Source organism: Nannospalax galili, unplaced genomic scaffold, assembly GCF_000622305.1.
Source record: "Nannospalax galili isolate Female #2095 unplaced genomic scaffold, S.galili_v1.0 scaffold1093, whole genome shotgun sequence".
Classification (NCBI taxonomy): Eukaryota; Metazoa; Chordata; class Mammalia; order Rodentia; family Spalacidae; genus Nannospalax; species Nannospalax galili.
The window spans coordinates 845,765-872,249 of NW_008333777.1; the positions used below are offsets into that span (position 1 = coordinate 845,765).

Below are 26,485 nucleotides of genomic sequence, written 5' to 3' on the forward strand. Positions count from 1 at the left end.
CCCTTCCTGGGGAACGCGGTCGCGGCCGTCGGGCTTAGGCCACGGCCTTCAGTCCCGCCAATCCACAGAGGGCACGCTATATCTCGGGAAAACGGAGGGTTCATATTCAAAGGAACAGGCACCAAACCCCCGAAAAGGAGTGTGCACAACAGCCAGGCGCCTCCGCCCTGCTGTTCCTCTTGGTCTTCGAGGTCGCGACCCCTGTACAACTGTCGCCTCACTCACTTTGGGCCACCCCCATTCCCTATAGCTGATCTGTCCCCAAGGACCAGGGCCTCTAGGGGAACCTGCAAGCTGCAACCCGATTGCCCATCCGCCGCCCCCATCCGCGACTAGGAGGGCGCGACCCCATGGAACGCGCTCAGGCCTCAAGGTGTGCAAGCATGGGAAGGGACCCCCGCTGCGACACCTTGCTCCCCCTTTGGTTTCTGGACCCGTTCAAAGACTAAAACGAGTGTCCCCTTTTATTGACTTATTACGTCTTTACATCACGGCATGCGGAGCCTAGCCAGCTCGCTGACACTTCGTCGACCGCACCAGCGAACCGCTGAACTTGGGCGCGAGACAATGGCCCGTAATTGATGTATCGCCACCAACAATAAAGACCAATTCTCCTCTCCACGCCATTCTGACCGTCCCCTTTCTCCCACCCCCCTCCTCCACCTCCCCTCTTCTCTCTCCAGGCCAAAGGGAAAGAAAACAAACAAGAAATTAGCGAGGGATGCAGCGCGCAGAGCTGGGAGCCGGCCCCTGCGTCGTCGAGGACCCCAAAGAACGAAAAAAGTTATTAAAGTTTAGAAACCCCCAATTAAGTCGTCTCTGCTCGCCCGTTTTTAATTAAGCGGTGCGCAACACTTTTTGCGTTTTCGTTTGCGGGTTGCTGCATTTAGTGGGAGGGACAGTTCCCCCATCCCTATCACACAGAGAGCACGGAGCACGTGTGAAGCTAAGTCCCGGAAGCTTCCCGCGAGTTCACCGCCGAGGTTTGCGGGACCGCCAGCTCCACTCGGTTCCGGCAGCATGAGTGCGCTGGCGGCCCGCACGTTCAAGCTAAGACTACTAGAGGCCGATGCCAGCGGCTCCAAACGCGGGCACTCTTCGGGAAGGAAGACGCGAGTGCGCGTGGAAGTCTCGGTGTACCCCGAAGGGTGCGCATGGGTGTGTTTTCGAGCGCGCCCGCTTCTGGGGTGGGGGCGGCTGAGGGATTTAAAAGTTCTGGGGTTTGAACACGTTCCCGGGGGTTTGGGTAAAGCGAGCGGCTCGCACCCCAGGAGCGCGCAAATCCATCTTTGCCCAGGGATCTCTTTAAATATTCAGTGAGAAATAATGGCATTTGAAGCACCACCTATGGAAACATTATTATCTTCATTCTTCAACATCAGACCCACTGATAGCTTCGTTTGTCTTTTTATCAAAATCTACTGTACCCAACAGGACCTGGGGAGAGGGAGAGCGAGGCGCAGGATGGCAGGAGAGGGAGACCAGGGAGCCGCGGGTGGGGGTGGGGGAGCAAACGCAAAACTAAGGTAGGAAGGGCGAACGGGGAGAATGAAAAGAGGGCGAAATTATAACAAGAAAAAGTAATAAAGCCAGCAGATGAAAAAGACATTCAACCAACACACACAAAAATTAAGGCTAAAAAATATTGTGTAAGGGGAAAAAAAAAAAAGATCATTTCGGGAGCGCGGCGTGGGTTCGGAGTTCTGAGGCTCTGCCCGGGAGGCTGGTGCCCACTTCCAGCGAACCGACTGTGCACTATCCAGACTCGAAGGCGCTTCGGAATTGGGGCGTCCTTATGAGCCCTCTCCTTTCCCGATCGAGAGATAGGGCAAGGATTGTGTGTCTGCACACCCTCCCCCACTACCCCCAGCACTCAGTCGAAGTTTAGAGTTTAGTCGTTCGGGAGCAGGACTACGAGAACCTCGGCGAGAGAAGACCCCGAGGCGCCAGGGGAAGATCTAGGCTGAGCCGAGGACCGAGCCTCAGGTTCGCGGGCTTAGGCGCCCGGCAGAGGGAGTGTAGTGGGGTCCCGGCTCCCAGTTCCAGGGCTCGGGCAAGGGAGGCGGCCTTCCAGCTAAAAGTTTTGGGCGCCGCGCGTGGCAAGTGCCGGAAAAGTGAAGGCGAGCTGCAGCGCAGCCAGGGAGCAGCGGCCGGGAACCCCCACCCCGCTCGCTCACTCCCGGTCCAGGGCAAGGATCCCGGGGGTCCAGGGCGCTGGGGGTCAGGGTCGGGCTCCGGCTGCAGCTCCCAGGCCCGGGGCTGCCCCAGAACTGCCTTAGCCGCGCCCCTCCCTTCCTCCCTCCCTCCCGCCGGAGCAGGACTCGGAGCCCATGCGGGTCCAGGCTCTCCACCCGCCCGGGGCTCAGCGGCGCCACCGCTGCCGCCACCTCCCCGCAGAGTGACGCGCCCTGCAGCCAACCGGGGCAGCTGGGGGGAGGTTCGGGAGGGGTCCTGGGCGGAGCCGAGCCGCCCCTTATCCCACGGGCTCGGGGCGCTTCTCCCGAAAACTTCAGCCCTAATTGTCCTGGGAATGTCCGAGGTAGAGAAAGGGAGCCTGGGAGCCAGCGACGGGCTGGAACATCGCAGCCCGCGGGGAGGGGGAGGGTGGGGGGTGGTGAGAACACTGCCCCCCCCCCCAGGCCCCAGACCCAGCACCTTCCCAAACCTTTCCTGGGTCCTCTTCGCGCCCCCGCGAGCCCGGGATCCTGGGGATGGAGAACTCCAGCCGAGGGAACGCCGAGCCGGGCGGCGGGTGGGAGAGAGGGAGGCCCGGCCGCGGGCGGGAGGCGGACCGGCGTGGGGCTGGCCCTTCCCCACTCGCTTATTTTTTTTTTTTTTTTAATGAGGGTGGGGGTGGGCTGCTTTCTGGTAGCTCGTAAAGAAATGCAGGAACACTCAAAACGGGACGCCCTCCCCGCGAAATCCCACCACAGGACGCCTACCCCCCTATTTCACCACTGGACCCCATCCATTCACACGCCCCCGCCCCCGCCAGCCCGCCACTGGATGCCCTCCCCCCGCGGCCCGGTCGGCTCAACGCGGGAGTTGGGAAGTTCGCGCGCCCGGAGCTCCGGTCCCCACCCCCACCGGCCCGCGGCGCCCGGCTCCGGGGAGGGCATGCTAATTCGGGTCGGCCCAGCCCGGGATGGGGGGAGGGGAGGGGAGGAGCGGGGGGCGCCGGCCGGGGCGCTGGGCGCTCAGTGGCGAGGACGCAAGCCCCCGGCGGCCGCGGAGTCCCGGGCGGTCGCCAAGAGGGTTAACCCAGTGCCGGGCGGCGCGGCGCGCAGAGCCAGCCCCGCGGCCGGCTTATTGGGCCAGCGCGCGGAGAGACAGGGGTCTGCAGCAAATCACGAACTAATTGATTAAGGCGAGCGGGTTTGAATAGCGCTGGCCCGGTGCCAATCGCCTTTCAAAGAGCCCCTCTATGATTAATCGCAATGCATTATTGATAATCATAATTATAGCAGGACACATGCGCGCTGCGCCCGGGGCCGGGGAGCCGGGGAGGGGGCGGGCGGGCCGGCGGGAGGGGGGACCGCCGCCGCCGCTCGATTTCCGTAATTTTGAGAAGATTTTTTTTTAGTAATTTTTTATTCTGCCCCAGCTGATGTTTGAGCCAGCATGTCGCGGAGGAAGCAAGCGAAGCCTCAACATTTCCAATCCGACCCCGAAGTGGCCTCGCTCCCCCGGCGAGATGGTGAGTGTTCCGGGCCGCGCCGCGCCGCGGACACACAGACACACGCACTCACGCGCACACTCGGACCCACGCACACGCGGGGGTCCCGCGCCCACCGCCCCGCCGCCGCGTCGCTTGCTGCCCTCGGCGTGGCTTGTTTTATTTCATTCTTTCTCGATTTCCATTGGCCGGGCCACGCTTTCCCTGCCCCGAGAGAGCCGGCCGGTCCCGGCAGGACCTTTCCGGAGTTGAGCGTCCTCGCCCGGCGGAGGCTCGGCCCGTCGGCCACGCTTTTCCGCCCGCGGTGTTCCGGGGATCTGCGGGGACAGGCCGGCCGTGGCTGTCCACGCGGGGCCCCTCACTCCCCACTCGCCGCACTGGGAACCCCGGGCCTCGCCGCTCAGCCCCGCTACCAGCCGGAAAGAAGTTTACTCGGAGGGGGTGGCTGCTCGCCGAGCGCGTGGGAAGCTCGCTGCGCCCCCTCCCCACGCTCCCAGTCCTGCTCGGCCAGCCGGCCAAGTGGGGCGTCTTTGGGGGTTCAGCGCTGTGAGAAGCCGGGAACTGGGTCGGGTGCAACTCCCTGGGGTCGCGGGCCGAGTTTGCGCCGCGTTCCTCGGAGACCGTGCCTAGGGACAGAGAGGTTTCGCGCTCTGGCTCCCCAAGTTTTCCCCGCATCTTTTCTCCCAGCATTGCACCCTTACCCCACCCCACCCCCAATTCGGGCTTGGGTTTGTGCCCTCCGCGAATTGTGGCGTCCCATCCTTCCTGGCTGGTCCGGGAAAGCGACCTGGGGTGGTTTTCAGGTCTGGGGGTTAGCCCGCCGGAGGAGACTCCCCCGAAGCAGGCAGTCGGTTCTCCGGTGCAGGCGACCGCAGCTGGGTCCCGGAGGAATGGACAAGTCCCGGAAAAGTTTGTGTGCGGGCACCGTGGCGCAGCGTAGGAGAGATCCGGGCAGGGACTTGGGGGTATGGAGGGAGCAACTCCTCCGCCCCTGCTTGACCCGACCTTCGGTGCCGCGGCCTCCGAGCGCCCAGGCCTGCGCCCGGGGCGATGCTGCGGCGTCGGCTCCGCTCGGTCCCCGGGTCACCCCGCGCTGCGTCTGCCCCTCGGCTGCACGCAGACCCGGAACGGTCCGGGCTCAGCGGCCTCTCGGGAGTCCCAGGTCCCCTAGGCGTTGTGGGGTGTGGAAGGAGCTGCACCTCAGCAGAGCTCCAAAGCGTGGCCGGAGATCTGCACCTTTGGCCGCTGCGCCCTCCCGCCGCCCGAGCTCACGTCGGGGACTCGATCCCCAGAGGCCGCAGGGACGCGCAGGACCCCAGCGCGGAGTAGGGCAGTCCTGGCGTGCGCTAGCTGAACCTTTTTCGGGCGACTTGAGACCCATTAAGGCCACTGCTTGCGTTGTTAGCCGCCTCTTAGCACCTTCCCAAGCCTGAAGCCTTTGCTGTCTGCTTCTCTTGCGCCAGAAAGATCCCTTGAAACAAACCCTGCTTCCCGCCCCAAAGGAACAGGTTCGGAGGTAAACCCAGACGAAATTACACAAGGCCACGGCAACCACTCCGAGTATTTTTGTGGGGTTTCTCAGCTAGTTTCTTAGATTTCTTGGCACCCCCACACCAGTTTTTTCCTAAAGTTTCTGGTGAGACCTTTGGCTCTGGAATACAGTTTTAACAATTTACATGCAAAAAACTGAACTAGTGAGAAGAGACATTTTTGTTTTGTAAATTTTTCTGGTTGTTTATATTTCCACCCCAATTTTTTTTTTTTTAAAGAGAAAAAAAAAATACCTCGGGCTTCGGAAGAAATGATGTTTGCTAGTTCTTCGCTTTTCGACTCTGGAGCTGGAATTTTTAATAGTTAAGGAGACTCGTAAAGCCATAGCATAAAAGGAGTTCACTACGTCTTACTATTATTATTTATTAGTACAATTTTTTAGTTTATTTGAGCTTTGAGGTAAGTTAATTAAGGAACTGAATCAAGTTTCCTTTCTGTTTTCTCTTCATTTCATTCTTTTGCTTTTTTCTTTTTCATGAAAGCTAGTTCATTGTCTACAAAACAGGGATGTATTCTGAGCACCCTAGGAAACACCCTCCCAGGCCTGTTCCTCACCTTACCCACTCCCTCCTTTTCTTCAGTAGTAATAGTTTTAGGTTATGACTTTTTTACATGGTTGAACAATAAGTTGGGGAGAAGTTGCCTGGAGGGTAGATTTTGTAACAGGGTTACAGGATTTAGTGTGTTGTAATAATATTAGTACATAAGTAACCCTCTCCACCACCTGAGGTACAGGGGACTCCCCAAGCCGGGTTCTTTTAATCCGGGAGAGTTGTGAGATAAATAGAAATGCAAGTTCATGACATAGCTCAAGGTTCCCTTTAAGAAGTCACCTTCTCTCAGCTGAACATAATCTCCCATCTATAAGATTCTGCATCTAGAACATGCGCTTAAGGAGCTGAGGCTTTGTGGTTTGATTTGGTTATATTAGAAGGCAATCCCATCTTCACACACCAATCTTCCTCATTCTTCTATCTTGAGATGCTCTTAAAATGTGACAAATGAAATATCAAATATTACCAGAGCAAGCGGGTATATCCTTTTCTCCCACACTAGTCCCTCAAACTGTAGGGCCTTTACCCAGAACAAGACCTAGAAAAGTTTGCAGATGGAGGCCCAGTGGCCCTGAAGCAGCCACTGACCTGTTAGGTATCCATTGGATGAATATGAGTGAGTGTGAGCATGAATATGAGTGAGTGTGAGCACAGTGCACTTACAAAGAAAACCATGCCATGCCAAGCAGCCGTGGAAACAAGTTACAAGAAATTATTTGATTGATCTTAGAACATTAATTATTTTGTTCTGCTTAGAACACCCATGTTACCTGAAACACTCTGAACCTAATGTTTTGTTTTGTTTTTTTCTGTTTGTTATGAAACCAGAATGATGTTAAATAGGACTTGTCTCTTAAAAGATATTCAACAAGTCTCAATTTACTTGTGAAAAGATAGCTGCCATTGGAAAGAAAATTTATCAAGATAGATAATTCTCAGGAAAGCGAATGTGTGAATCTAATGATTTTATATGTAGTTTCTTTCTTAAGGATTTGGATTGCTGGTGTGTGTGTGTGTGTGTGTTGCTCCCTCCCCCTTTGGTGATGGTTTTAAGATTCTTGGAGCTACATGGAGGGCCCATTCTGCCTCTATTCATTTAGGTATTTTGTTGCTCACCTCTTTTAAGGAAAAGATAATCTTGGAAGAGAATAAAAACATCAGGAGTTGCAGATAAAAAAAAAAACATTGACTCTCTTATGAAGTATCATAAAAATCCCTCTTATATTAATAATGAAATTCTATTATTTACCAAAGTAATTTGCTCATAGTGAGCAGCTTAATGGCCACACATTGATTTCTGGACCCAAAAGGTTAGAGAGAACTATAATGAATTGCTTTTTTAAAAAAAACTGACACCTGCAAGATAAGGCAGTTGGAAAGAATTCATGTTTAATCAGGCCTATTTTAAGTTTGCCATAATGGAAGATTCTGGATGAGAAAACGTGAACTACTTTTTTGTTTTGATTTGTTTTTTGAGATTTGTTTCAGGCTCCAGACACTTCCTAAAATATTAACACCAAGCCTGCTTGGGCATGAGACAAGGCATGTGAATTGAAAGTGGCTTTTTGGTGCTGCATGTTTGATGGTATATTTTATATCCAGTCTCTACAGTCAGTGGCTCATAGGCACAAGTATGAAATTATAGGGTATTTTTTGGAGAGATGTTTCTTTTTGCTCTACATCTGGAGGCCTCGAGTTGTCCTTCCCAATATGCTGCAGAATTCTGGTAGAGATCTTGCTGGAATCTAGGGAGATATAGGCAGGGTACAGGCTCAGTGTATACTAGAACATATTTCTTCAACAACCTAAACACAATTTTTCTAACAGAGAGTTCCTGATTCAGAGAGGTAGCCTTGTGTTCCAAAATGTTCTTAGAGGACTGAGAGAGAGAAAGGGAGAGAGAAAGAGAGAATATATTAACCTAAGAGCTGACACCCCTCCCCCCAGAAGAAAAAAAGATTGTGTTCCAGGCTTTTAGAAAACCTGTACGTGTAGAGCTGTTTTAACCTTTGCTAGCCTCCCCCTATGCAAAGGTGACAAGGTCCAGATCATAATATGTCCTTCAGTGTCTTCTCAGTGACCCCCAAATTGAGTCTCGCTAGTCACTTAGCAGGAAGTTAGTAGTTTATTTTAGTTTCCCCTTATCAGCTTGGCTTCTTTTCCTAACCTTATTCGCCTGCCACCCCCAGATGCCAGACCCCCAAAGGGGAAGATTGACAGGTAGTTCCCATAGCTCAGCTTCACCCTCAAACAACAGGGATTTAGTTTCTTGTGACTTTGCCAATGTTTGTGTAGTCAGCGTTTAGCTCTCGCCTTAAGGAGTCTCTCTTTTACGCGTCACTGGAATAGGAAAGCCACAAAGAAGTTTTTGAACAAACCCTTGCAACTGGAACCCCATCTAGTGTTCAGTTTGAGTCATCCACGGGAAGACATTTTCCCCTTTCATTTATTGTGAGCCAGAGGTGGGCTGTGATCAGTGTTTTAAATGGAGTGTCTTGTCCTTATGGTTAATTTTTCAGAGGGTTCTCTTGTATCCTTCCACTCGAGAACATACAGTCCTGGCCAGTACTGAGTAAACTTGAAGGGGGCCAGTCAGTTTGTCATTTGGTTGCATATTGCATGAAGGAAACTTTAAATGTTCAGAAAATATACAGAGCAAACGTAGTGTTTACAGTCTCTTTGGAATCTTAAGTTGGACATTCAGTTTCAGCTTTTTTTAAAAGAGATAAAGGATCACACAGTCAAATATGTTTGTGACAGTCTTTCCAAATAGGTCTGTGTCAAGGAACAGCCTGTTAAAAATTAGGGCCCCCAGCTCCAGGATGGTGGGAGGTTGTGTTAAGAAATGCTAATGTAGTCTTGAGGTAATGGGGAAGTGTGGTGAAGTGTCTTTCTAAGGGACTCCAGAAAAGAAGACTAAATCTGGTAGAGCCTGGTAGCTGGTTCCTAGGGTTTTTTCTCTTTTTGTTTTTTCGGGTTTAGCTGATTTTGTTTTTCCTTTTCGCTTTTCAGCTGAACCTTTCTGCAGGAGACATAAGTTTTATTTTTATTTTTTCCGTAGACAGATATGCTGCAACACTTCAGTGTTCTGCTTTCCATTTTGCAATGTTTGGTTCAGAGGATAAAAACCTATTTGAATTGGGCATCAGGTACCTAAATAGTATATCAAGAACTAAGACATCTGAAATTTTAGTACAAATTTGGCAATAAAATAACACCATTTTCTTCCTCCAGAAAAGAACCAGAAATACTAAGTATCTTTTTCTATGTACATACTTAGAAAAACTCTACTTCTTAAATGTACCTATTTGACTAGAATTTTTAAATTAAATTGAATGCAAAATTTATTTAAAGAAGAAAAGGCCTAGAATGTTATTTTCACCACAGTCCAAGGCATAAAATGAGGTCACCAGTTGCAACCCTCTGTAACAGATTATTGAGAGAGATAATAAGATAGAGTAGGATCAGAAAACTGAATTAGAACACATCATGTTCATACGTGTGTGTGTGAGAGAGAGAGAGAGAGAGACAGACAGACAGACAGAGAGAGACAGAGAGATCCTATTGCAACTTAAAAGTATTCCTTTTTGTAGTTAAAGATTCCTGCTCCTGCTCATCTTTGTGGCCTGCTCTCTTTCCTTTTAAGTTATTTCATTGGAGTCCTCTTTACAATGCAGATAGGTTTAAAGTTAGGCATTATTACAGTGCAGTGACACCTGCCTCTGATGTTAATCAAAAATGATACCCGGATTTGGGGGCGGGGGGTTGAAGTGATCATAAACATTAGGAAATTAAATTAGTTGCCTCTACAGTGGGATCAAATGTCAGCTTCTTAAATTGTGAAAATCTAAGCTACAGTATAGTCAACTTTTTAACACAGTCTCTCTTAGAAGCAAGCAGGCATTTATTTTTGAGCATCTATATTTTCCATCCAGTTAGCACAGTCCTAAATATAAAAATGTTCAGGTTGAAAAACTTGAAAATCCTCTAGAGTGTCTTGAAGCAGCACAAGTTCAGAGTCTGACTGGAGGAGAGTAATAATCAGTTAAACCCTCCAAAGTAACCTTCCTTTTATTTTTTTCTATATATTATAAGAATATCAGATGTTTGCAAGTTATAAAGAATTAAAATGCCCTTTAATCGTGAGCACAGATGTGCTAAATATTTGAAGCAACTACATTGTAATGTGTACAATTGATGAAGTCAGTTTTCTGATTTCCCCTGCTAGTTATTTAGTTCTGAATCTGTCATTATTTGTCTAAGCCCAGCTGACCAAGCAAAACTGTGTTTTAAAGTGGCTTTATGTTTTGATAAATGTGAGCTGGTTGAAAAGTATTTTCCACTGAATGCAGAGCCTAATAGAACATGCTGACATAATAGTTTTAATGCATTTTGTTGAAAATGTGTGAACAAACAGAATAGCTTTTGTTCCTTCATAATTGGCTGTAAAAGTAGATGGAAACATAACCATTACATATGGAAATGTGCAAAGAGAAAGAAATAACATTTCTGTTGAATATATTAGGAATTGCATTTCCTAGTTTAAAATAAGCCTCTGAAATGGATGCATCATTTAAAATTGGTTGTCAAAATAAGAAGCTTTAAACAGAATTTTTGTCACATTATTTTTGTCCCAAGTTAAGCGATGTAACTTTAGCAAATTTCATTTAATATTTTGTTTATATTATTTTAAGGCAGGAGGAGAGACAGAAAGTGCTTAAAACAACACCTTAAATGTGCATGGGAATCTGGTGCCAATTAGGATGATTAAACATTAAATTAAAACTGGATCATGATTGGTATTTTCTGCCACAACTGTGATTTGTTTGGTGTTGTTGATGCGTTTTGCACTATAACCTTGTGGAAATTTAAAGATGGGGATTAGGAAAGCTGGCTTATTCAGTATAACTTAGCTACTGAAATAGCGCTCGAGTGAGGAAGGAACGTGTGTATACGTTTCCTTACCTTACCAGAGGTCCTAATCAACTTCCCCATCACTCAAGGCAGATAGAGTTAAGGAATTTTCACAAATGACTATTTAGGTGCTAATTATATTTTCTGAAATGCAAACCTCTTCAGGCTCTTTTAGATGCTTAATCCAAAAAGGCAACCTGACTGTTTTTAGTGGGCTCTGGGTTAACTGGGGAAAAAAAGCATCATTTTGATTTTGCATGTATTCATATCTGCAAGTACTTTTTTTTTCCCCCTAAAAGTTTTCTAGGAGATTCAATTTGGAAGTCATGGAAACTACCTATTATCTGATTCAGCTCTTGTAGAAAGCATGCAGGGAGGTAATCCTTGAATTAAACAGTTTTTTTGTTTTGTTTTTTTTTTTTCCCCTCAGCCTTCGGAGATGACCACACACCATTTGTACGACAGAAGTTGGTGTTCCCCATGCTGGGCAAACACGGGGACGCCATCCTGTCTTTGAATAGGATGCTAGCTTGGAGTTGGAGATTTTTTTATGTTTAATTTACAAAGGGATCTTAGGGAGAAGATATCTGAGCAACCAGTGGAAACAAACATGAAATAAAGGGGTTTTTATGAAATAAAATTTTAGAAAAAGGTTCAGGACAGTCTGTTAAACAGTTGATAAGAGTGAAGAGCAAACTGTTATTTTAAAGGCATTCAGACAAGAACCACCAAACTCCCCTGCAAGCACCATTCTCTCTGGAGGGGGCACCTCACAGTCACAGTACAACTTCCTACATTCGGTATTTGGGCAGAACGTAGATCTCATGCCAGTTTTTATAGCTAGAAAGACCACGTTTTGAGGACACATTCAGAGGCTTGCTGTTGCCTCCTAAAGCACCGTGGCATATGTTCCTTGATCAGCAGAGTGGTGGCCAGGGGTGCATTCTTGAATTCAAAAAAAATAAACCCGCGTCGGGTGGTGGGTAGGTGCCAGGCAAGCCTGTATGGGAACAGGCTCCTGGTAGTCTCTGCACTTTGTGTCTCTCTCCCTTTCATAGGCAGTGGAGAGGTGCTCTGGAAGCTCTGTTACTGATGCTACTGAAGTGTGTTTGTCACTGCTGTGGCTGAGCTGAGGTTGGAGGTGGGGCTCTGAGGTGACTCTCAAGTTGGCAGTCCCCAGCTGGGTGATATGCATTTTCCCCCCTTGTCAACAACTGATTGGAAGCTGAATGACTACAAATTAGTTTAGTGACAGAACAAACTGTCACAGATATCTTTGAATCAGTTGAAAATGAATAAGGTTGACAGAAACTGGAGAGCCTAATAAGTCCTCAGCCTGCTTGTGGGACCCTCTCCCAGCGAGTAGACAATCTGCTGTATAAAATATTGGAAATCGATATTTTGCTATGGAATTTCATTATGTACCAACATCTCCCTTCGTGCTATTTTATATTTTGATGAGTTATCTGAAGGCCGTGACTATGCGAGATGCCAGCTAGACAGGAATTCTTCAACATCCCAGGTGACACTGCCTGGCACTCAGGCTGTTTGGAGTTTTGCAGATAGAAAACACTTATTAACCTTTCTCTCTTTGTCAAATCATTGCTGACAGTGTGTCCTGGCTTCAGTTTTAACCCTGCACCTTTTGATGTTTGTAGGAGGCGCAGAGAAGGGTCAACCGAGTCGCCCCACTAAGGATGCCCACGTCTGTGGCCGGTGCTGCGCCGAGTTCTTTGAACTATCAGATCTTCTACTTCATAAGAAAAGCTGCACTAAAAATCAATTAGTTTTGATCGTCAATGAAAATCCAGCTTCCCCACCCAAAACCTTCTCTCCCAGTCCTCCTCCCAGGAATCCCGATGAACAAATGAAAGACGTGGTGAACAAAACAGATCAAGAAGACTGCAGCGACCTTTCAGAACACAAGGGACCTGACCAGGAAGAGTCCATGGAGGTGGAGGCCCCAGTTGCCACCAGCAGTGGCAGCACTACGTTGAGTGGCGCCACCAACATCACCACCCCAAGCTGCCACGGCGGCTCCTCGACGGGTACCTCAGCGATCACAACCTCTCTACCTCAACTCGGGGACCTGACGGCACTGGGCAACTTCTCGGTGATCAACAGCAACGTCATCATCGAGAACCTTCAGAGTACCAAGGTAGCAGTGGCCCAGTTCTCCCAGGAGGCGAGGTGTGGGGCAGCCTCCGGAGGCAAGCTGGCCATCCCAGCCCTCATGGAACAGCTCCTAGCCCTCCAGCAGCAGCAGATCCACCAGCTGCAGCTCATTGAACAGATTCGTCACCAAATACTGCTGTTGGCTTCTCAGAACACAGACCTGCCAACATCTTCTAGTCCTTCTCAAGGTACTTTACGAACATCTGCCAACCCCTTGTCCACGCTAAGTTCCCATTTATCTCAGCAGCTGGCGGCGGCAGCTGGATTAGCACAGAGCCTTGCTAGCCAATCTGCCAGCATTAGTGGTGTGAAACAGCTCCCCGCAGTCCAGCTACCTCAGAGCAGCTCTGGCAGCACCATCGTCCCGCCCAGCAGCGGCACTTCACCCAACATGAGCATAGTGGCGGCCGTTCCCACCCCATCCTCAGAAAAAGTGGCTTCGAGTGCTGGTGCCTCCCACGTCAGCTCCCCAGCAGTCTCAGCGTCATCCTCACCAGCATTTGCAATAAGCAGTTTATTAAGTCCTGCATCTAATCCACTTCTACCTCAGCCGACCCCTGCTAATGCGGTTTTCCCCAGCCCTTTGCCCAACCTTGGAACAACTGCAGAGGATTTAAACTCCCTGTCTGCCTTGGCCCAGCAAAGAAAAAGCAAGCCACCAAATGTCACTGCCTTTGAATCAAAAAGTACTTCAGATGAGGCATTCTTCAAACACAAGTGCAGGTTCTGCGCGAAGGTCTTTGGGAGCGACAGTGCCTTGCAGATACACTTGCGTTCTCACACGGGAGAGAGGCCATTCAAGTGCAACATCTGCGGGAACAGGTTCTCCACCAAGGGGAACCTGAAAGTCCACTTCCAGCGCCACAAAGAGAAGTACCCCCACATCCAGATGAACCCCTATCCCGTGCCTGAGCATTTGGACAACATCCCCACCAGTACCGGCATCCCCTACGGCATGTCCATTCCCCCAGAAAAGCCAGTCACTAGCTGGCTAGACACCAAGCCGGTCCTGCCCACTCTAACCACTTCTGTCGGCCTGCCATTGCCCCCGACCCTCCCCAGCCTCACACCCTTCATCAAGACGGAAGAGCCAGCCCCCATCCCTATTAGCCATTCTGCTGTCAGCCCCCCAGGCTCAGTCAAAAGTGACTCTGGGGCCCCTGATTTGGCCACAAGAAATCCAGGTGGGCTCCTAGAAGAGGCTGAAGGGTCTGCCCTGCCTCCCTTCAGTGGCAAAAGTGAAGAGAGTGGTGTGGCCTCCAGCTCAGTCCCAACAGCAAGCAACAGCACCCTGAACTCTCCAGTGGCTGACTGTGGCCCAGGAGGGGCCACCTTCACCAACCCTTTATTGCCACTCATGTCTGAGCAATTTAAGGCCAAGTTTCCTTTTGGGGGCCTCTTAGACTCAGCTCAGGCCTCAGAGACGTCCAAGCTGCAGCAGCTGGTAGAAAACATTGACAAGAAGGCCACTGACCCCAATGAGTGTATCATCTGCCACCGGGTTCTCAGCTGTCAGAGCGCCTTGAAAATGCACTACCGGACGCACACTGGAGAGAGGCCCTTCAAGTGTAAGATCTGTGGCCGGGCTTTTACCACGAAAGGGAACCTTAAGACCCACTACAGTGTCCACCGAGCTATGCCCCCCCTCAGAGTCCAGCATTCCTGCCCCATCTGCCAGAAGAAGTTCACAAATGCAGTGGTCCTTCAGCAGCACATTCGTATGCACATGGGAGGCCAGATTCCCAATACCCCGGTCCCTGACAGCTACCCCGAGTCCATGGAGTCTGACACAGGCTCCTTTGATGAGAAAAATTTTGATGACTTAGACAACTTCTCCGACGAGAACATGGAAGACTGTCCTGAGGGCAGCATCCCTGATACGCCCAAGTCCGCTGACGCTTCCCAAGACAGCCTGTCTTCTTCGCCTCTGCCCCTCGAGATGTCCAGCATCGCTGCTTTGGAAAACCAGATGAAGATGATCAATGCCGGCCTGGCAGAACAGCTGCAGGCCAGCCTGAAGTCAGTGGAGAATGGGTCTGTGGAAGGGGACGTGCTAACCAATGACTCGTCCTCAGTCGGTGGTGATATGGAGAGTCAGAGTGCCGGCAGCCCAGCCGTCTCAGAGTCTGCCTCTTCCATGCAGGCTCTGTCCCCATCCAACAGCACCCAGGAGTTCCACAAGTCACCCAGCGTGGAAGAGAAGCCACAGAGAGCAGCACCCGGCGACTTTGCCAATGGTCTGTCTCCCACCCCGGTGAATGGGGGCGCTTTGGACTTGACCTCTAGTCATGCAGAGAAAATCATCAAAGAAGATTCTTTGGGAATCCTCTTCCCTTTCAGAGACCGGGGTAAATTTAAAAACACTGCTTGCGACATTTGTGGCAAAACCTTTGCTTGTCAGAGTGCCTTGGACATTCACTACAGAAGTCATACCAAAGAGAGACCATTCATTTGCACAGTTTGCAATCGTGGCTTTTCCACAAAGGGTAATTTGAAGCAGCACATGTTGACACATCAGATGCGAGATCTCCCATCACAGCTCTTTGAGCCCAGTTCCAGCCTCGGCCCCAATCAGAACTCTGCGGTGATTCCCGCCAACTCGTTGTCATCTCTCATCAAGACAGAGGTCAACGGCTTTGTGCACGTTTCTCCTCAGGACAGTAAGGATGCCCCCACTAGTCATGTCCCTTCGGGGCCTCTGTCATCCTCTGCCACATCCCCAGTTCTGCTGCCAGCACTGCCCCGGAGAACTCCCAAGCAGCACTATTGCAACACATGTGGCAAAACCTTCTCCTCATCGAGTGCCCTACAGATCCATGAGAGAACTCACACTGGAGAGAAACCTTTTGCTTGCACTATCTGTGGAAGAGCATTCACAACAAAAGGCAATCTAAAGGTACCTGCTCTTGCTGCATCCCACCACCCATCAGCCCTTTCTCATGCCCTTGATTGATGGGAGTGCATGCTCCTGGAGCCCTAAGCTGTGGATAGTCAGGGAGAAGACTCTGGAAAGGGGACCTACTGCAGGCAGTAGGGAGAAATGAAGGAGCCTGTGAGGTCAGGATCGTGACAGGGGTGAGGGCAGCCTGTAGCTTGCTGCATGTCACCACACCTTGAATGATTTGGTACCTAAGCGAAGTAGCAGCCTCTCTGTTGTCTCGCTAAGTGCACCAAATGAATTGCTTTACCTACCAAATCAGACAGCCTGGCGTTGCCATGAGTATTGATTAAGGAGCTCCATGGGGCCTGCGCGCTGCCCGTATCACTTAATAATTACAGTTCTCTTCAGCATATGCAGCAATTTTTCATAACTGCAATCTACCATGGTTGGTTTTTCTAGAAACAATAACATCACTCCTCTGCTAATGGGTATTATGATAATTGATTATACAACTTTTCCTACTGATATGTGTTGGAAAGAATAAATATGCTTATGTTCTAGAGCAACAGTTGAGCACTCACTGTGGGCATTTTTCTGTTGACAGAGTATTCCTTGGGAGATTGCTGCCAGTAATGTGAGATGAATAATTACCTTCTGGCTTTTCTCTTCCCCACGAGAGCCCTCCATTGGGCAATCAGTGAGGGGTACTTTCTTCCATCTGAAAAGGACATTTACAGGGTAAAGGGTGTCAGATACAATACTTACCATCGCAATGAGAGTGGACATAACAATTCTAACCCTGAAAGGAGCTATCTGCTACTGCCTGGCTCGCTTCAGGCCATTATAAGCTAAATACGGGTAATAAAAAAAGAGTAAGTAAGGCATCTTTGCCTGGGAAGAGGAGAGCCGGCCCAGGGCTGCAGAGAGCAAACACGTTATTACTAGTCCATGGGAGTGGATAGTTCCTGGTATCTTTTCTCCTGTCTGTCACATAATAAGAGTAGACATTTAGGCCACTTGCTTTGTCGAGTGTTGGGATATGAGTTGAGACAGATTCAGCTATTAAGCTTCTGGCTCTCTCTTTTTTTTTTCCTCCTCTCTCTCCCCACCCCACATCACAGGTCCACATGGGCACTCACATGTGGAATAGCACCCCTGCACGCCGAGGCCGGCGGCTCTCTGTGGATGGCCCCATGACATTTCTAGGAGGCAATCCCGTCAAGTTCCCAGAAATGTTCCAGAAGGATCTGGCAGCGAGGTCAGGAAGCGGGGATCCTTCCAGTTTCTGGAATCAGTACACAGCAGCACTGTCCAACGGGCTGGCCATGAAAGCCAACGAGATCTCTGTCATTCAGAATGGTGGCATCCCTCCAATTCCTGGAAGCCTGGGCAGTGGGAGTAGCTCACCTATCAGCGGGCTGACTGGAAACATGGAAAAGCTCCAGAACTCGGAACCCAGTGCTCCTCTGGCTGGCCTGGAGAAAATGGCAAGCAGCGAGAACGGAACCAACTTCCGCTTCACCCGCTTCGTGGAGGATAGCAAAGAGATCATCACAAACTAAAGCAACAACACACCAGAGACAGCGTGTTCCCACTCAGAATGTCACCCGTGGTTGCCTCCTGCCCCATCCCTTTACCTTCTGGTCCCCTAGGTCTATGAACTACAACATTATGAAAGCATTCTTTTGTACGTTGTTCAACCTTTAGAGTTCTAAGAAAGCTTATTTATTAGTGATATAACCTCGCTTTGCAAACAGAATGCAAGCATTAACTTTGGTCTTCTGTATTTCGGACTAAATACTAATGGGCTAGAGTGCTGTAAGCTTGCTGTAACATTTATGGCAATTGCAAGTTGCCCTGCTAGGCAGTCTTAATCTGGCATTAACTTATTTTCTGTATCCAGTTTAATATGAATCTGGTGTTGATGCAATGCCTCCGTGATGCATTAGATCTCTAATAAAGTCTGTATATAAATGTACACTTTGATCCTGCTGGAAAATTTTATCAGCAAACACATTGTCTAATCTTTCCAAACAGATTTAAGGAAAGGACTATTAAGTCTGAATAGTGTGGTTCTTTGAAAGGTTTGGGGTTTTCCTGTTTGTTTGTTTTGTTTTTGTTTTCATTTTGATTCTGAACTTCGACCTCTTTGTTTTCTAGGTTTAACCATTTCCGTTTTGAACTGCTATTTGTATTGTGCTTTTTACTTGAGTCATCTTTAATGTTAATAAGTTTCTGTACAGTAATAAGCACGAAGAATTCTTTAGAGAAAAAAAACAAAACACAAGTGCTGTTTTGGTAGTTGAACCTGAGATGTAGTGTTTTGCCATGTAGGGTATATTCACAATAGAGGTGTGTGCTGGGATTTCACAGTGCTGCTAAGTATAGTCTGTTGAACAACCTTCAGTGGGGAAAATGTAGGTGTTCTTGTATATACAGTAAGAAATATCACTTTCATTAAAATGTATATATGTTCCTAGCAAGAGCAGATGCTTCTTGATCCAGAGAGCAGGTATAGTGTTGGTTTATTTTGTATTAGGTATGGAAGAAAAAAAATGTTTGACTGTTACATGCACTTTCTTGGAAAGTTGAAAGGAAAGGGAGGGGTCCAATTTCTTTAACATTTAATACTTACTAACAACAGAGATACTGTAATTTTACTCAAATAATCAAATACATTTTTTTGCAACAGATAAACAACATACTGTGTCTGTGTTTTTAGAGTGCATTTCTATTTAGCAGACCCCCCAAATGCATTTGAACATTTCTCCAGGTAGCTGTAAATTGTGTATTTGAGCAAGCATCTTCTAAACAAGGAACTGTAAAAGACCTGACAGAAATGGACCTTCATGGCCTGCCTTCTTTTATTTTGAAATCTGGACATCTAGATAGTCCCCCAAGTATCAGTTATTTACTCGAGGACGTATCTTTGATCTCACTCCTCCCATACCTGTCTCCCAAAGGAGGAAAAAAAAGGAAATAAGTTGTGGTTGCAGCAGCGGTCCTGACAGGTAAGTTCCCTCAAGCGGGGTCTGTGGATTTGGATTTCAGCTTTAACTGTTCTGGTTCCCTTTCACTTGACTCTGGCGTTTTTTTTTCTCAGGCGGCTGAGCCGCATTGCTGGAGAAGTCCCCATGCAGCAGAGTTATATAATCTGACTCAGAGACTGGGCCTCAACCCAGGAGGTCAACATGTTCTTTATTTAATTAGTCTTTTAGGCATTTAAAAGCACATGCATATTTAAAAGAAAAAATCTATTATACAAGATCTGTAGGATCAACTTAAACATTTCATCACCAAAATCTTCCTTTCTGCATTTTATTCCGGGGGGGCGTGGTGTATTTTTATTTCTGTGCATAATTTGGGAGTGAGCAAGTGGACAGGGTGGAAGTGGTCAGCACAGTGGTTGGTGAACTTTTTTCTTTGTTTCAGGGAGGTGGTGAACCACAGCAGCCCAGGCTGCGCCCAAGTGAGGGTGAAAAGCTTTGCTGACTCCTGCGGAAGTTAGCATCCGGTGTGGGCCAGAACTTGTCCCTAGACCTGAAGGCCCAGGAGCGCTGACCCAGTCTCAGGGCTGGGGCCCGGGGTTGGGGAAGGCGGGCGTCCGGACTCTAGGCTGGTCGGCGCGCGGGTGGGGGTCGCCCCCAAATCGGAGTCCGGGGACGCCCTGCGTCTCGGCACCCGAAACGCAGTGAGGGAGAGCCCAGGCTCCAGGTCCCGGCCGCCCCAGCCGGCGACCTTCGTCCCGGGAGGGGAGGCGGGCATTGGTGCTGCGCGGGCCACCGAGGCTGGGCTGCCCGGCGACCGTCCCCCTCTCGGGCTGCGGCCGGGGCCGGCTCTAAGTCTGGGGATCCCCGGGGCGATCGCGGACTGCGGCCCCCGCCGGGACCGGCAGGAACGGCGCCACGCCCTCGCGCCCTGGGGCGCCCTGTCCCCGGTCCCACTCCGGAAGAGCGCTGGGCCCCGGGGGCTGCGAGGCCGGTTCCACTGGGGGACGACGGTGGCGAGTGCTTTTCTTTTTTTCCCTCGCACCTCCCTTCTAGCGTTTTCTGCACGAATGAAGGCTAGCTAAGGTAACGATTGGTAGGGCTTCACCCCCAGGATGAGGTCGCAGTCGCTGTCTCTCTGCGCCCCTCCTCCCACCTTTCGTCCCTGCTTATCCGTGTATCGATTGACCATCTTCTGATGTATCGATCACTACCTGCCCATTCCCCTCTCATCCATTCCAAACCCAGAAAGCGCCCGCAGCCCAGAGATACCAGGTGGGCTGAGCCCTGCCGAAGCCCAACTGCTATTTAGCCGGCAGCTGGGGGGTTCCCAGCATGCGCGGCTCTACCACCTCCTCGCCCCCGCTCCTCCCCCACCCTGCCTCCCAGCTGGTTTGGAATCACCCGAACCAGGTTGGACTGAAGAAGTACCATTGCACAATGGAATGCCAACAAATTCACGAATTTTTTTAGCTGAAAATTTTCATTTAGGTGACCTTTTTTAAAAAGTGAATTGTAAGGATACCCGAAAGTACAGCGGTGCCAGTGACCCAACGTTTACCAACTTTAGCAACTTATTTATTTCTGTGTTTCCTCTTGTGTCGCTGACTTTCCCTCCTATACATTTAGGGCCCCCCACCACCGTTAATTTCTCTGCAGTGCTTCCGCCCCTCCCCCAACAGAAGCCTCCCTTCTTTCTGGAAAACACCCATGAAAGAGCAGTTGGTGATCTACAGGGACCTACAGAGGAAAAGAAGATATGACCCTTGCTGGCTCCTGTGGGGGTCTGTGAGGAGGGGACAGGGAGATTGAGGAAGGGCCTTGCAGATCAATGAGATAAACCGAAGCTAACTTAAGGGCTTTGGGTTTTCACATCCCAGCTTCCCAGGCCAGATTTATTCAAATGGCTTTTAGGGAAGGGGAGGGGATATTTTTCTCTCTATATGTATGTATGTATGTATGTATTTTTCTCTCTATATGTATGTATGTATGTATGTATGTGTGTATGTATAGATACATGTATTTTTTTTTAAGTGTTTAAACAGAAATTGCTCTAAGCAATTTGCAGTTAACATGGGCTTCTAGGGGCAGATTATTTCCTTACTGTTTTTGGCATGTTGTGAATGCCAAGAAAGAGAAGTTTAAAAGAAAGAAAAAACTCCCACTCTGTTAAAACTTAGCAGTTCTATTAGAAAAATAGAGCCATATACTCTTTGCTGGGAGTTCCACCCCAAATGGGACAAATGTCAGAGAGGGTAACAAAGTGGGGAAAACGTAAAGTGAATTTCAAAGGGTCCCTCAGTAAAGCAGCAATCTGAGATTCACAGAAATGTGGAAAAGGGTAAGACAGGAATTAGGTCATCTGGTCCAGACCCCAGGAAATATGTTTAGATCAAAGCCTGTACTGTTAGAATAAACAAAACAAGACCCACTGGGCCCTACCAATATTTTCATCTCAGTGCTAAGAGCTGCTAATCTAACCAGCTCTATTTGATGAAAGGGGGTAAAAATTACAACTGTAAAAATGACTAAGTAGAAAAATGTCCTCTCAACTGTGATAGGAAGATAAAGATTTAGATTTGAACTAAAGAGTAACAGCATGCAGGCCCACATCAACAAAAACTTCCTGGAATTTTAGCACTGAGTAAATTATCTAATCCTAACCCATTGTTCCCTAGTAGCTGCCCCCCACCCGGTGCAATTGAGTATGCCAGATAATTTACATTTTAAAAATTGTTAAATTTTAACTAACATTGCCTGAGGCCTTCTTTCTTAAGGACCTATCCCTCACACACACCCCCAAGCAGTCCTGCTGCCCCCCCCCCCCCCCCGGATCCCGCCCCCCCCCCCCCCCCCAGTGGCTTGCCTCCTAGGCACTTGTTGGGGCAGCTGTGTTAGTTTTCACTGTGTGGATGTTCTTTAAAGTTTGGTCTCCGTCCACTGTAAAAGGAGACTGATGGAGTCTGGGCGCTTGCTTATGAGCCTGGCGTTGGATCCACACAGTTCAGCAGTGGTTGATACTTTAGCAGCTAAGCACAAGTCTGTGTAAGGTTTTCTTTCACCGCAGAGTTGATGGTCTTAAAACCAACTGCCAAGGAACATTAGATAGATAGAAACATCCAGAAAAGGGACAGGAAATCCCAGAGAAGGAAAATTCACCCCAGCTAAACCCAGGGTTGTAGTTCCTTGCTGAGTCTGGTTTCCTCTTAACTGTTTAAACATATGAGTTGCGTCCATCTGAGCTCAAGTTGAACAAAGACTTATGGACGATGTGTTGGCTTGGCTCAGGCCCTTTGTGAAGCAAGACACGGAGGTGCTGAATGTGAGGGGCCTTTATAAACACCTCTAGGAACAGGCTATCTTCTATGTTGAACCTCTTTCACTCTCTTTGCAGAGGGCAGTCCCAGGATCAGCCTTTTACTTGGGTTTTGTGGAAGACTTTGAAGATTGCAAAGTCAGAGGCCCCACACAAGTCGCTCCTTCTCTCTTGGTCCCAGGATGGGACCTCACCTAGCCTCACCAAGCACAGCTCTGTCCTAACATAGCACAATGTCAGGACATGGATGAGGGATGGGAGTTAGATAATGCAATCATATGTGAGCACCCAGGAAAAGGACAGCTGGCCCATTGGGTCTGTGGCTCTGCTTTACATCCTGAACTTGAGCATTTCTAAGTGCCTCACGTTGTATGTGATTCATAAAAAAACCATTTAACAGATGACAAAACTGATTTTCAAAGGGCAGAGAGCTAACACTGGAACATCAGGAGACCTGGATCTTCACTTGCCTGACTTCCTGTCTTGGACACTTAGAGTGACGACCCTGTTAGTGGCATGGTTTCTCCAACTGAGCTGTAAGAGATTAGATACCCATCAACAACCCCATTGCTTTTCTTCAAACTCTTGCCCCTTTCACAACCTCCCATTATTGGAGCATCTCCCATATTGTTACTTAGCCAATAATCTAGGTGACTTCCCTTTTAAATTATAGGTGGGTTTATTTTCAAAGGAATGGGAAACACAAGATTCAGACAACACACACTTTTGAAGTGGGCCACAGTTTCTCACCCTGGATTGTGGCTCAGTGCATGGTGGTATCAGTGCTTGCTGGCATTCTGCTTTGATGTAACAAATGCAGTATTTTTCAAAGCTTTGGTTTCAGCTGTATCTGTGTGTGCACACATATGGGCTCTAGTCACAATGCTAAGTGTGGCTGTTAGCATAAATCACCATCAAAATTTGAGGGCCAAGCATGATGGTGCAGGCGTGTAACAGGAGGCAGAGGCAAGAGGATTGCCCCTCAAGTTCCAGGACAGCCAGAACTACAGAGAAAGACCCTGTCTCAGAGAGAGAGAGAGAGAGAGAGAGAGAGAGAGAGAGTAATCCCAGCTGCTCAGGAAGCTGAAGCAGGAGGATCACAACATTGAAATCTGTCTGAGCTATGTAATGAAACCCCTGAAAGAGGAACAGAGAGGAGGGGAAGGGGAGGAAGGGAGGGAGGGAGGGAGGGAGGGAAAGAAAGATCTGAAAGCAAGTAGACATAGTAGTGCATATGTCTACAATCCTAGCACTTGGGAGGCTGAGGCAGAAGGATTACTAGTTCCAAGCCAATGTGATCTACACAGAGAGACTCTGTCACACACAAAAAAGCAAACAAAACTAAAAACAAGGTGTTTCCCTCTGATTTTAGGCTGACACTTAGAATCAGGAACTTTCAAGAGGGCTAGCAGTCATAACCAGGGTAAGACAGAACCCTGGTTAAAGCACAGGGACATGGCACAAGTCCCCCAAATTCTTTTCAGTCACTCATTTATTATGCAGAGTTTTCTAACTGTTTCTGCCAGCGAGGCAGGCTAGCTGTTGGGTTCCTGGTGCTGGCTTCTCTTTGGTGTGTGTTCTTGCCTAGGCTGCTTCCACAAGGATTTTAATAGCATTCTGTCGTCAAGGGGATTTCTTCTTAAACACACACTAGTACAAAAGAAGAAACAAGAGCTGTGAGTTGAGAAAGCTTAATTGCAGCAGCAAGTAGCACTGTCCCTTTAAGACCCCTCCCCCCTTGGTAATTGGGCCCAGCTTTTGGGTAACTAAGATAACATCCCTCCCCAATCCTGCCATTTCTAAGCATCCTTAGTAACTTTGCTCAGTGTGGGGTTTACTGCAGCCCAACAGCAGAAAATCCTCAGAAGGCATGCTAAGAAGAGTTCTTCAGGAACACCCCCTCCTGGGCTGGGCTGGTGGCTCAATGGTAGAGTATTCATCTGAGCATGTACCAGGCCCAGGTTCAGATCCCAGCAGATGCAGAAAGAGAAAAGGAAGGACAGGAAAATGCTCCTCAGAAACAAAGTTGTTTGAGGACGTCACAGGCGAGATCCTCACACAGGAGTACACTCACCTAAACCTCTTTTTTCCCCTTTTGTTTTTCTGAAATGGAGTCTTGCTCTGTAGCCCAGTTTGGCCTTAAACTGATCACCCTTATGCCTTGGCCTCCTAAGTATTAGGAGCACAGGCTGTGCTACCACACCAGTCTGCTAACCTAATCTCCAGGGTTAGTAGTTGGTCTAAGAACCGGAACCTGATTTAGTAGATTTAATCCTTCCAGTCCAGGTGCAGAAGTGACCCAGCGGGCCAATCTATAAACTCCCTGTCTTGGTATATAATCTCAACCTGGATTCTCAGCCCAGTACTTCTTATTTAAAGGATGATAAGCAGGGTTCCCGGGCATGGGCTCTTCTTTGACCCTCTTCCATCCTACCCTTTGCCACACCACTTGCCCACTGTGGCCCCTAGGTTTCAGTAGGGGATTTACTTTGGCCAAGAGAGATGGTAGATGCTGCGGTGTACGGGTTCCAAGCCTGGGTCATGATGCTATGTGTTTCTACATGTGAACTTGTACGTCTACTGTCACTGTGCCAGCTGGCCTCAGAAAGAGCCAGCGTTCCTTGGAGAGCCTTTCCCAGCCAAGCCCACCCTGGATCAGCCAAACCCCTTCAGCCACAGGCACCTAAGTGAGGCTGGAACACACAGCCTGTGGCAGGAATGCTGATTGTTTTACGTTGTTGATCTTGGGGGTTATTCTCAGGGACCCAGAAGCTAAATCACCTGGTCTCTGTAAGACGTATTTAGTAACACAATGTCACCACCCCAGATGCTTGACTTGAATTAACTCATTTATTGATCCTAGAGCCCATCTGATGGATAAGAAGATAAGGCACAGAGAGGTTAAGTTAAATGTCTAAAAACCATACATGGTAAACAACAAAAATAGGAACCCAGAGTACCTGGCTCTAGAGTGCACACTCTTAAGTTCTTAATGACCTGGCCCTGTTCCCACCCAGTCAGAGGCCTTCCCTGGAATATGCTCCCTGTCCCTTCCTGCCAAACCCCAGGCCCAGAATTATGCTGTGAGTCAGTGTCCTTGTCTAAGGCTCCCTTTTCTTACCTGTTCATAAGTCTCCAGAGAAGTGCCCTCAGGGACCCCACAGGCAAGCACTCCATTCTCTAAACACCTGTCTTTGAGGGAATCTTCCAGCTCACAGTGTATACAGAAAGAGGAGAGATTCAGCTGGGTGAGTGGCACATGCTTGAAATCCCAGCAGGAGGGAAACTGAGGTAGGAGGAGTATGAGTTCCAGGCCAGCCAGGACTCCCCAGAAAGCTCCCCACCTGCCAAGGCCCAGAATTTCAGGGATGCACACCCACGTAAACCCAAGCAGTAATTTCAGCATCTTCCTTCAGTGTGCAAGGGTGTTTTCATGCATGTGATCATCATGGCCCTCCCTACAAAGACTTTATTAAGACTTTCAAGTCACCTTTGTACTGTCTCCATGAAGTGATCTGTGCAGTCAGCTGGAAGTACATGAGGTTTTACCCACTCCCTCATTCTTTTTCTGTGTCTTTTTAGACTGCAAGCTACACAGTCACACGTTGCTTCTGTCACTTGGAGGGAATCATGGTGGGTGCGAGCACCTGCTGTATTTCAACTTCAAGTACAGAGAGTCAGTGCTAGTCACATTTTCTTACTCATACAAAGTCAGATTTGAAAATTCCTGGAAAATCAAGGATTTTAGAGAAGTCATTGAAATTTCTGAGAATTAGGTCAGGTTCCTCGTGTGGATGTGCTGTGGGGAGGTGATGGGGCGAGAAGATTGACAGGATGGATGTCCTCCTCTTCATGTCTGTCTTGGTCTATTCGGAGCTTTCCAGTTTCCAGCTTTTTCTAGATAATCGGTTGTTCTCCTTCCCACATCTAAACAACTGGTGGGCACCAAGGTAGAGAGCCAAAGTGCCCGTCACTCCTTCATTTACTACAACAGAATACCTAAAACTAACAAGATATTTGGGGGTCAGGGTGCAAGATGGGACACTTGATCTCAGCCAAAAGCCCAAGGAATGGTAAGACTGGATGTTTATCAAGTTCTTTTCACTTGTGGTTCTAGAGGCCGGCAGTCCAAGACTGAGCAGCCACATTGCCAGCTTCTCAACACAATGGAATAGTGGACAGGAAGGCAGCCCGTGCAGAAAACAGAAGTGAAAGAGTCAGACAGTTAGCTACTCTAGAGACAAGGACCTTACTCCTCAGAGAAACTGATCTTCTCTTACAGCCCCAGCCTCCAACCAGGAACACTTGCCATCATGAGTTTCCCGGACAACAAGCTCTATTCTATCCATAGCACACACACACACACACACACACACACACACACACACACACACACAACAGAAAACAAATAAAACAGCAGAGAGGGGCTGT

The 26,485-nt window shown here is 48.8% G+C and overlaps 1 protein-coding gene and 1 long non-coding RNA gene across 6 annotated transcripts in view; one reads left to right on the forward strand and one right to left on the reverse strand.

Moving 5' to 3' along the window:
- Positions 1-2,774, reverse strand: part of LOC115069501 — a 156,056-nt gene extending 153,282 nt beyond the window's left edge. For both annotated transcript variants that reach the window (XR_003848765.1, XR_003848764.1), the window contains exon 1: positions 2,666-2,774. This is a non-coding gene — a long non-coding RNA (uncharacterized LOC115069501). The remainder of the gene's footprint in view (positions 1-2,665) is intronic.
- Positions 1,745-18,440, forward strand: Sall1 (spalt like transcription factor 1). 4 transcript variants are annotated; one of them, XM_029561256.1, is made up of 4 exons: positions 1,745-1,986; positions 3,605-3,697; positions 12,354-15,766; positions 16,873-18,440. In XM_029561256.1, the coding sequence occupies exons 2-4, from the start codon at positions 3,622-3,624 to the stop codon at positions 17,311-17,313; spliced, it is 3,930 nt and encodes a 1,309-aa protein (XP_029417116.1). In that variant the 5' UTR covers positions 1,745-1,986; positions 3,605-3,621; the 3' UTR covers positions 17,314-18,440. The 4 variants fall into 4 exon arrangements, with proteins under 4 accessions (XP_029417116.1, XP_029417115.1, XP_029417114.1 ...); XM_029561255.1 differs by lacking the exon at positions 1,745-1,986 and adding an exon at positions 3,108-3,129; XM_029561254.1 differs by lacking the exon at positions 1,745-1,986 and adding an exon at positions 3,258-3,335.
- Positions 18,441-26,485: the final 8,045 nt, after the last annotated feature.

Coding starts and splice junctions, on each gene's coding strand:
- Sall1 (XM_029561256.1), top strand. CDS start 3,622: ATGTCGCGGAGGAAGCAAGCGAAGCCTCAACATTTCCAATCCGACCCC. Junction 3,698..12,353: donor CTCGCTCCCCCGGCGAGATG/GTGAGTGTTCCG, acceptor TGATGTTTGTAG/GAGGCGCAGAGAAGGGTCAA. Junction 15,767..16,872: donor CAACAAAAGGCAATCTAAAG/GTACCTGCTCTT, acceptor CCCACATCACAG/GTCCACATGGGCACTCACAT.